Below are 11,284 nucleotides of genomic sequence, written 5' to 3' on the forward strand. Positions count from 1 at the left end.
ACAAAAAAAAAAAAACTAGCTGGGCGAGGTGGCGGGCGCCTGTAGTCTCAGCTACTCCAGAGGCTGAGGCAGGAGAATGGCGTAAACCCGGGAGGCAGAGCTTGCAGTGAGCTGAGATCCAGCCACTGCACTCCAGCCTGGGTGACAGAGCGAGACTCCATCTCAAAAAAAAAAAAAAAAAAGAAAAGAAAAGAGGCATACGAAGGAAAAAATATTGGTTAGAAAGGATGATTGAGAAGAAAGGAAGGGTGGTTGGTAAGGATGGATGGATGGATGGATGAGAAGGAAAGGAAGGATAACAAAGCAGACGGGAAGGCTGTCTGGCTGGAAGAATGGTAGACAAACTACAATAATCACTGGAAGGGTAGGAATAAGACATTAAAAGAATAAAGGGAAAGACACAAAGAGATTTAAAATGTTTTCATTAATTTTCATGTCCTCCCTGAATTTCTCCTGATTCTTCAGCCCCACATCCCAAGCCAGGGTGACCCTTCCTGCCTTTACACTGCCTCCATAGTTTTCCTGCTCTCATCTGTGGCCCTGATCACTTTCTTTTGGTAGTTTGCATATTTCATTTACCCCAAAGCTTTCAGCTCCTGGAGGTCAGGATACAAGGAGGCCTCGTCTCCCCATTCCCCTCAGCTCCCTTCCCAAAGCTTGATACCTAGTCAGTATCCAATGGATGTTTCCTAAACATGTAAGTAATGGCATCATGAAGAAGCCACGTGTTTACCTTGACCGCAAACACAGGGCAAAGGTGACTAGCGTGGTCAGAGATCCCTGCTGGCTGGGAATCAGGGAAGGCTACATAGAAGAAGTGGCATTTTAGTTAGAACTTGAAAGGTGTTGTATTTAGTTTTCTCTGGCTGACGTATTCCTTGTCACATTGCCCTCTCCATCTTCAAGCCATCGGGCAAGGCTAGAGGGCCCTCAACAGACTGTCAGTAGGAATGTGGAAGTTAAAGAATCAGAGTGCAGAGAGAAACAAGCTGCATTTTAGAGAAAAGCTAAATCCCCTCCAAGAATACCTCAATCATCATGAACAGCCTGAGGTCAGGAGTTTGAGACCAGCCTAGCCAATGTGGGGAAACCCCATCTCTACTAAAAATACAAAAATTAGCTGGGTGTGTGGTGGTGGGCACCTGTAATCCTAGCTACTCAGGAGGCTGAGGTGGGAGGATCACTTCAACCCAAGAGGCGGAGGTTGCAGTGAGCCAAGATCAGTCTACTGCACTCCAGCCTGGGTGACAGAGCAAGACTCCATCTCAAAAAAAAAAAAAGAAAGAAAGAAAGAAAGAGATTGCTCCGAAAAGTGTGACATAGAGAAACAGACAAGTACATGATTGTACCAAACTTCAGGAAGATAAAAGATCAAAGTACTGAGTCGCTCAAAAGGCTTTTTGAAGAGATTAAGACTATAACTCACAGTCCCCTTCAATCAAACCAGGGGACTTCTAGGAAGCTGAAGAGCATTGTCCCTCAGCCATCTCAGCTGGAGCCAAAAGTAGAGAAGGGCTTATCTGAAAAAAAGATTTATGCACCTGGCTTTTATCTAATAATGCAGTGGATTCCCCCGTGACATCCATAGGAGATCCATAAAGTTCCTGAGAACTTTACATCCACAGAAACACTGTTATCTTGGGCTAAATGGAACACAGAGCATATGAAATCGAAGAAGGTTGTTGGACTCTCCAGTTTCTACTGGTGAGATGCAGACTGGTAAAACTACTTAGCTGCAAACACCTGCTACCTTTAGTGAAAAGGAAGGATGACTCAGATGGCGAAACCAGAAGCTCAAAGGGCAGTGCTAAGAGCGAAAGAGAATTCTTCCCAAGCCCTGAAACCCAATGGAGTTTTCTTGGCTGGATTTTCAAACTGTGTTGGACCGTGACCCCACTGTGCCTTCCATTTCACCATACTTAAGCCAGATTGTCTGCAACTGTTATCCTGTGCCTGTCCCACATTTTATGTTGGGAACAGATAACTTTAGTTTTTCTGGCCCACAGATGAAGAGAAACTGTGTCCCAGGAGTTGTACTGACTGGACTATGCCCAGAGTCTATTTGACTCTGATTTAGATACTGTTGATTTGGGGATTTGAGTTGATGCTGTAATGAGATGAGACACTGGGGGACACTGGGATGGAGTGAATGGATTTTGCATTTGAAAGAGATGTGGGCCAGGTACGGTGGCTCACGCCTGTAATCCCAGCACTTTGGGAGGCCGAGGCGGGCAGATCAGCTGCGGTTGGAAGTTCAAAACCAGCCTGACCAACATGGAGAAACCCCATCGCTACTAAAAATACAAAATTAGCCAGGCGTGGTGTCACTTGCCTGTAATCCCAGCTACTCAGGAGGCTGAGGCAGGAGAATTGCTTGAACCCGGGAGGCGGAGGTTGCGGTGAGCTGAGTTCATTCCATTGCACTCCAGCCTGGGCAACGAGAGTGAAACTCCATCTCAAAAAAAAAAAGAAAGAAAGAAAGAGATGTGGATTTTGGGTGGGGGGACAGAGGGAAGACCATGGTAGGCAGAATGATCCTCTAAAGGTGCTCTGCCCTAATCCCCAGAAGCTGAGAATGTGTTAGATGTCAGTATTGCCCGGCAGTAAGAATCTTTTTTTTTTGAGACGGAATCTCGCTCTGTCACCCAGGCTGGAGTGCAGTGGCCAGATCTCGGCTCACTGCAAGCTCCACCTCCTGGGTTCACGCCATTCTCCTGGCTCAGCCTCCTGAGTAGCTGGGACTACAGGTGCCCACCACCACACCCAGCTAATTGTTTTGTATTTTTAGTAGAGACGGGGGCTTTCACCATGTTAGCCAGGATGGTCTCGATCTCCTGACCTTGTGATCCATCCACCTCAGCCTCCCAAAGTGCTGGGATTACAGGCATGAGTCACCGTGCCCGGCCGGCAGTAGGAATGTTAATTAAGGTTATAGACTGCTATGGTTTGAATGTCCCCTCTAAAACTCCTGTTGTCATTTCATCATCATTGTGATTGCATTAAGAAGTGGCCCTGTTAAAAGGTGATTTAGTCCTTAATAACTCTGCCCCCATGAATAGATTAATGTCAGTCTTTCGGGAGTGTGTTTATCAAGAAAGGACTGTTAAAAAGTGAGTTCTGGCCAGGGGCAGTGGCTTATGCCACTCAGCACTTTGGGGGGCCAAAGCTGGTGGGTCACTTGAAGTCAGTTGTTTGAGACCAGCCTGGCCAACATGGTGAAACTCTGTCTCTACTAAAAAATACAAAAACGTATCTGGGAGTGGTGGCAGGCGCCTGTCCCCAGATGCTCAGGAGGCTGAAGCAGAAGGATTGCATGAATCCAGGAGGCGGAGGTTGCAGTGAGCTGAGATCACCCCATTGTACTCCAGCAGTCTGGATGACAGAGCAAGACTCTGTCTCAAAAAAAAACAAAAAAGAAGAAGAAGAAGACGAAAAGAAAAAAAGAAAAGAAAAGTGAGTTCTGCCCTCTCTTGCTGGCTCACTCTCACCCTCTCTTGCCTTTCCACCTTCCACCATGGGATAACACAGCACAAAGGCCCTCGCCAGATGCCAGTGCCATGCTCTTTGACTTCCAAGTCTCCAGAAACATGAGCCAAATACATTTCTGTTCATTATAAATTACCCAGCCTGTGATATTCTGTAATAACAACACAGAATGGACTGAGACATAGATCTTCAAATAGTGAGGTTATCCTGGATAATCCAGATGGGCCCAATCTAATCCCATGAGCCTTTAAAACTTTCTCCAGCTGGAGGCAGAAGAGAAGCGGCAGAAGGGGAAGTCAGAGAGATTTGAAGCATAAACAGGATTCCACGGTGCCGTTTCTGGTTTGACGATGGAGTGGTAACGTGATGAAAAATGTGGGTGCCTTCCAGAGCTGAGAGGCTCCCACTAACAACTGGCCAGGAAACAGGGACCACAGCCCTACAGCCACAAAGAACTAAGTTCTGCTGACAACCGAAGGGGGCTTGGAAGTGTCTTCTCCCCCAGTGGTTCCAGATGTGAGACCCAGAGCGGAGGAACCAGCTGAGCCCACCTGGACTTCTGACCTAGATAACTGTGAGATAATAAGTTTGTATCATTTTTAAGCCACTGTGTGTGTGGTAATTTGTTATGGCAGCGATAGGAAATGAATCCACATGGGCAGGATCTGCCAGGCCAGTGACATGTGGGACATCCCGTCCCAGGCGGATGGGATGGCATGAGAGAAGGCAGATCAGCAGTGAGCTTGCCTGGGTCAACTCTCATCTCTAAGCCTGTTTTCCCCTCTATGAAATGAGAATAGTGGTATCTCCCTCCCAGGGTCAGTGCAAGGCTGAAGTAACAGATTATAAGGTTCTAGGTGCACAAGAAGTGTTTGAAACATGCTAGTTGCTTTTCCATTTCCAAGAGAGCTCTCTGGTCTTGAGGGATAGACGCAGTGTGGCTCCTCGGGATTACTGACAGGTCCTGCTCTGTTTCTACAGTGGAGCCGGCCCCACCTGTCCTGGTGCTCACCCAGACGGAGGAGATCCTAAGTGCCAATGCCACGTACCAGCTGCCCCCCTGCATGCCCCCACTGGATCTGAAGTATGAGGTGGCATTCTGGAAGGAGGAGGACGGAAACAAGGTGGGAAGCTCCTTTCCTGACCCCAGGCTAGGCCCGCTCCTCCACCCCTTCTTACTCAGGTTCTTCTCACCCTCCCAGCCTGCTCCTGCACACTTCCTCCAGGAAGCCTTCCCTGAACACCCCTGACTTCTGGCAGTCAGCCCTGATAAAATCTGGTCAAAGTATGATGACCTACAAGAGGCCTGCTTGCCAAGTCAACAGATTCAGTACAGAAAAACTGAAAAATACAGATAAGCTCTAAGAAGCAAACCAAAAGTACCCAGAGATGACCACACATCACTCTGGTGTATATCCAATTTCAGATTTGTTTTTTGTGTAGGCATGTGTGTATAGCTGCATTTATTTATGGCGAGGGCTGGCAAACTTTCCTGAAGAAAGCCAGATAGTGGATATGTTCGGCTTCGTGGGCCTTAGGACTACTCAACACTGCAGTTGCAGCACAAAAGGAGCTGCAGCCTATATGTAAATGGGCATCGCTGGGTTCCAGTAAAACTGTTTACAGGCTAGGTGTGGTGGCTTAGGCCTGTAATCTCAGCACTTTGGGAGGCCGAGGTGGGAGGATTACCTTAGCCTAGGAGTTCAAGACCAGCCTGGGGAACATGGTGAAACACTGTCTCTACAAAAAAAAAAAAAAACAATGCTGGGTGTGGTGACGCATGCTTGTGGTCCCAGCTACTCGGGATGCTGAGGCAGGAGGATCGCTTGAGCTAAGGAAGCGAGGCTACAGTGAGCCGTGATCGCGCCACTGCACTTCAGTCTGGGCAATAGAGTAAGACCTTGTCTCAAAAAAACAAAAAATAAAACTTTTTACATACACAACTGGCCAGCCAGACTTGGTCCCTGGGCCCCTGTTCTTGACTGTTCTTGCTTCCACTAAAGCAACATTTACACTCCCGATCTTTTGCATACTCCGGGTTCCGGGGATTATAGATCTGAATCCAGTGTGGTTTCTGCCTTGAAGAACCTCACAAATATTCTAGACCAGCACTGCCCAATAGAAAGAAACATAATGTAAGCCACATGTGCAGTTTTAAGTGTTCCATGTTAAGTAAAAAGAGACAGGTAAATCGAATTTTAATAACAGATTTTACTTCATCCAATTGAATGGTATCATTTCAATGAGCAATTCTGATAAAAGTGATTGAGATCTTTTACATTCTTTTTCTCTACTTCTTTAAAATCTGATGTGTGTTTTGTACTTGGAACACCTGTCAGTGTGGACCAGATGCATTTCACATACTCAGTAATCACACGTGGCCTGTGCCTTCCATACCAGACAGACATCTGTAGAGGTTTCCTCCACTGCTGATAGACTGGGAGACCCCAAGATGGAAAGCCTGAAGAATCTGCTCCTCAAAGTAGGGACCTTAATGGGGGTGCACACCAGGGCGACCCCAAGTGGTAGGCTGCTTTTGAACCATGGCTATCCCTACCTCGAGACTCAGATGAAAAGAACTCAGGTAGTGTTGGGAAGTGCTTCCTCAATGCTTAAACTTTAATGCAGGAAAAGAATAGAAGGTTCAGGCAAGGAGGGAGGATCACTTGAGGCTGGGAGTTTGAGACCAGCCTGGGCAACAGCAAGACTTTGTCTGTACAAAAAATAATTTTAAAAAATTACCCAGGTATGGTGGTTGTGAATCTGTAGTCCCTAGCTACTTGGAGAGCTGAGGTAGGAGGATTGCTTGAGCCCAGGAGTTTGAGGCTGCAGTGAGCTGTGATCACACCACTGCACTTTGGCCTGGGTGACAGAGCCAGACCCTATCCCCCACAGAAAAAAAAAAAAAAAAAAAAAAAACACCCTACCATGTCTGCCAACCCCACTCTGTCCTGGCTATGTGAAACCAGTCCCCACAGCAGCTCTGCCACTCTCTGCTTCTTTTCCAAACAGACCCTATTTCCAGTCACTCCCCATGGCCAGCCAGTCCGGATCACCCTCCAGCCAGCTGCCAGCGAACGCCACTGCCTCAGTGCCAGAACTATCTACACCTTCAGTGTCCCGAAATACAGCGAGTTCTCTAAGCCCACGTGCTTCTTGCTGGAGGTTCCAGGTGGGTACCAAGTGGTGCAGAAGGGGAACTTTCCCTCTGGGCCTTGGGAGCTTTGTGACACAGTGGTTAAGAGCATGGGCCTAGAGATAGACTCGCCGGGATTAAAACCACACTCATTGTGTGTCTTTGGGCAGCTTACATAATGCCCCAAATCTTGGTTTGACAGTCTGCAGGATAGGTTTATTCTTGTGAGGATTAAATAGGGTAATGTATGGGAAGCACTCAGCACAGGTGCAGTTGTAGACAAGAGCCATTGTTGTTTCTCTCATTGTTATTTTTCCTTCCTTAGAAGCCAACTGGGCTTTCCTGGTGCTGCCATCGCTTCTGATACTGCTGTTAGTAATTGCTGCAGGGGGTGTGATCTGGAAGAGCCTCATGGGGAACCCCTGGTTTCAGCGGGCAAAGATGCCACGGGCCCTGGTATAGCAAATCTGGGGATGTGCGGCAGGTGGGGAGGGGTTGAGAGTAAGGGAGTGGGGCTGGAGCTATGAGTTGTTCAGATAGAATATCAAGATGGTCCAGACTCTTGGACCAAAACATCTATCTTTGTGTCTGAATTTCCACCTTTAGTAATGCATTCATTTAGTCCTGAATAAAATGGCAAATAGGCCTGGGAGGGAGGAGTGCCTTAAGTTCCTTTGAGATAAATAACTTCACCTCTGCTAAGGATGTGTCAGCTGCTGGGAGCAGAGCCCCTGGCCTTGGACCTCAGGAGAGATACCCAGAAGGGGAGGAGGAGAGGAGGCACCAAAGGGGACATCTTAAAAGAGTCCCAATTTTTAGTTCACACTTTAACCCAGGATGAGCTGTGCCCTGGCTGACCTTGGAGTTTCTTCCCTGGTCTGCTGGGTCTCTCCCTTAGAATCTAGGGGACAGCTTGGGCAGGGGAAGCCCAGGAGGTGATATGGGTTGGCCCTGTTCAGATGAGGGCTGGCAGGGGCAGCTTGGGCATAGGCAAGGCTCCGATGGGCATGGGGGCTTCGAGGATGGGTTCTGAGTGTCCCTGCATCATGGCAGGGTGGCAAAGGGAGCATTTCCAAATTTCCTGGCTCCAGGATCTGTAGGAGAATCCCACTAACTGTCAGAGTGACAACCTCGGGTAGACATGTCTGTGCGCTGCCCCGTGCCCTCAGCCTTCCTGTTAAGAGCACACCAGCTGGACTTGCAACTCCCAGTGCCTGCACCCAGTGGGCTTTCTCTGGCCTCTGGAGCCCACACTGCCCCTGCATGTGGCAGCCTGCAAGTGTCAGAGCCACCAGCAATTCCATTCCTCAGCAATGACTGTGGGTAAAGAGCCCAGGAGCATCCCCCTCCTGGGATCACTCCAAGGTGCGTGTGCCCCAGTGGCTCCCTGAGTTCCCAGCAGGATTAAGTGCCAGTAGCCTTAGTGGTCAATTGCTTGATAACACCCCACTTCCTAGCTGCTCCCCCAGTCCCATCTGGTGTGTCCTGGGATCACCTCCCAAAGAAACTGCTTACACTTGAAGCCTTGTCTCAGGTCTGTTTCTAGGGGAATTCAGATGAAGATAATTGTGCTTCAGGAAAGCCTAAATTTTCTGCTCTTCTCTCCCCTACCCAAATCAGGACTTTTCTGGACACACATATCCTGTGGCAACCTTTCAGCCCAGCAGACCAGAGTCCCTGAACGACTTGCTCCTCTGTCCCCAAAAGGAACTGACCAGAGGGGTCAGGCTGACGCCTAGAGTCAGGGCCCCAGCCACCCAACAGACAGGATGGAAGAAGGACCTTGCAGAGGACGAGGACGAGGAGGAAGAGGAGGACACAGAAGATGGCATCAGCTTCCAGCCCTACATTGAGCCACCTTCTTTCCTGGGGCAAGAGCACCAGGTTCCAGGGCACTCGGAGGTTGGTGGGGTGGACGCAGGGAGGCCCAGGGCTCCTCTGCTCCCTGGCGAAGGCTCCTCTGCTTGGGATTCTTCAGACAAAAGCTGGGCCAGCACTGTGGACTCCTCCTGGGACAGGGCTGGATCCTCTGGCTATTTGGCTGAGAAGGGGCCAGGCCGAGGGCCGGGTGGGGACGGGCACCAAGAACCTCTCCCACCACCTGAATTCTCCACGGACTCGGGTTTCCTGGAAGAGCTCCCAAAAGATGACCTCTCCTCCTGGGCCACCTGGGGCACCTTACCACCAGAGTCAAATCTGGTCCCTGGGGGGCCCCCAGTTTCTCTTCGTACACTGACCTTCTGCTGGGAAAGCAGCCTTGAGGAGGAAGAGGAGGAAGAAGAGGAAGAGGAGGAAGAAGAGGAAGAGGAGGCGAGGGAATCAGAAACTGAGGACAGCGATGCGGGCAGCTGGGGGGCTGAGAGTACCCAGAGGACCGAGGAGAGGGGCCGGACACTGGGGTATTACATGGCCAGGTGAGCTGTACCGCGGCTTCCGACCGAATCTGACCCTGCTGCCTTTGCGAGGACTACTGGGCTTCCCAAGAAACTCGAAAGCCTCCGTACCTTTCCTAGGTGGCGGAGGGGCATTGCACTTCCGGGAAGCCCACCTAGCGGCTGTTCGCCCGTTGGGCTGAGCCATAAGATGCCCCTCCCTCCTGTGACCCACCCGCTTTAGGCTGAGCTACAAGAGGAGTGGACACAGGGTGGCCTGAGGTCACAGGTTTGTGGGGTGTCATCACCCCCATTGTCCCTGGGGTGACAGGCCAGGGGGAAAAATTATCCCCGGACAACATGAAACAGGTGAGCTCAGGTCACTGTGGACATCAAGGGTGGACACCACCAAGGGACCCTCTGGAACTTGAGACCACTGGAGGCACACCTGCTATACCTCATGCCTTTCCCAGCAGCCACTGAGCTCCCCCATCCCAGGGCTCAGCCTCCTGATTCACGGATCCTCTAGGTGAGGCCCAGATAAAACTCCAGTTGGCTGAGGGTTTTGGATGGGAAGGGAAGGGTGGCTGTCCTCAAATCCTGGTCTTTGGAGTCATGGTACTATACGGTTTTAGTGTCAGACAGACCGGGGTTCAAATCCCACCTCTGCTGGTCACTGGTTTCGTGATCTTGGGGAAGACACCTTCCTTCTCTGCCTCAGCTTCCTCATCTGCAGCTTCGCCTGGGTGTGGTGAGGGTTCTAGGGGATCTCAGACGTGTGTAGCACGGAGCCCGCTGTGTTCTTGGTGCTCTCTACATGGTGGCTGGTAGAATTCTCCATCTATGCAGGCTCCAGGAGACCCCTGGGCATCTCCCACCTGTGGCCCCTAAACCCAGAGTGACTAAGAGCACTTACCATTCAGCTTGTCTCATCCCCAGTCTACCTCCTTCCTTCTACCCTTGCTGCCTCCCAGTCAGGTGAGTGAGCTCTCAGAAACCAGAGTCCCACCCAAGGGGACCCTGGTCTCTCCACCTTCACCCAGCAATGGAAACCCTGCTTCCCAGGGGAGGAACCAAGTGCTCCACCTTCTAGGGACCCAGTTTGTTGGAGTAGGACAGTAACGTGGCAGGAATCGGACTTCTGGGCCCGTAATCCCTGTTTGGACAGCACGTTAGGCCCTTGGTTGACTACTGTGTTCCAAAGAAGTCCCATTCTCCCTTCTGGTTACAAGAAACCAGTGCCTTCTAGATTCAGGTGACTATCCTTACCTGGGGGTGCTGATGTATCCTCGGCTAACCTACACCCAGCGGAATACAGATGAGCACAGCTGAGTTTTCACCCAGAGGACCAAAGTGTTTTATGGTGGAGGATCTGAACAACCTTGGCTCTGCGGCCATTCAGCCTGCCAGGACTAACGTTTCTGGGTTTGTGAAGAAGGGATCTTCAAAGCCATTGAACCCAGAGAGCTGTGTTGTTTTAAAGCCACCACAAGGGTACAGCATTAAATGGCAGAACTGGAAAAGCTTCTTAGATGCCCTTAGATGCCCTGGCATCTCATCCAGGGCTTCTCAAACCATGTCCCCCAAAGGCCTTGGATCGCATTGCAGGGAGTGTCATGGGGCTGTAGGAGCCTCCCATTTTCACCAGAGCAGCCTCACTGTGCCCTGATTTACATACCGTGGCTTTCCACATAAGATTTTGTTTAGAGGGCTTCCACTACTCAAGAAAAAGTTAGCAAACCACTCCTTTTGTTGCAAAGGAGCTGATGTCCAGGGTGGCAAAGGCACTTGCCCAAGGTCACCCAGCAGTGCTGCTCTGAAGACTTCTTGTGCACATCCCCAAGGGTTAGAGCTACGATCTCTGCACAGCCGGGCCAACCTCTGACCCCTTGTCCATGTCAGTAAAAGATGAAGGTCACAGCCAGGATTTCTAAGGGTCAGGAGGCCTTCACCACTGCTGGGGCACACACACACACACACACACACACACATATATACACACACACATACAACACACACCTGTGTCTCCCCAGGGATTTTCCCTGCAATGAGGCTTGTCCACAAGATTGAGCTCAGAAGAGGAAGAACAAACAAACCACAGAGCTGGGGAGGGCTGTGGCTCGGGGCCAGCTCCCGGGGAAATTCCCAGACCTGTACCGACGTTCTCTCTGAAACCAGCCGAGCTGCTTCCTGGAGGTAATTTCAAAAAAGTAAAAGCTATCATCAGCTTCATCTTAGGCTTGTATGAAATAACCACTCCATTTCTTTTTTTTTTTTTTTTTTTTTTTTT

The 11,284-nt window shown here is 50.1% G+C and overlaps 1 protein-coding gene across 3 annotated transcripts in view; it reads left to right on the forward strand.

The window, feature by feature from the left end:
• IFNLR1 (interferon lambda receptor 1) overlaps positions 1-11,284 on the forward strand; it is a 55,479-nt gene that overhangs the window by 22,531 nt on the left and 21,664 nt on the right. For 2 of the 3 annotated variants that reach the window (XM_017886570.1, XM_017886572.1), the window contains 5 exons: positions 4,468-4,610; positions 6,499-6,658; positions 6,948-7,078; positions 8,243-9,523; positions 11,028-11,103. In XM_017886570.1, coding sequence (XP_017742059.1) covers positions 4,468-4,610; positions 6,499-6,658; positions 6,948-7,078; positions 8,243-9,040 — 1,232 coding nt within the window. In that variant the 3' untranslated portion in view covers positions 9,041-9,523; positions 11,028-11,103. Of the gene's footprint in view, positions 1-4,467; positions 4,611-6,498; positions 6,659-6,947; positions 7,079-8,242; positions 9,524-11,027; positions 11,104-11,284 lie in introns of those variants that run through there. The other variant, XM_017886571.1, reaches the window with a different exon arrangement.

This window comes from Rhinopithecus bieti, unplaced genomic scaffold (assembly GCF_001698545.2).
Source record: "Rhinopithecus bieti isolate Rb0 unplaced genomic scaffold, ASM169854v2 scaffold_14826, whole genome shotgun sequence".
NCBI lineage: Eukaryota > Metazoa > Chordata > Mammalia > Primates > Cercopithecidae > Rhinopithecus > Rhinopithecus bieti.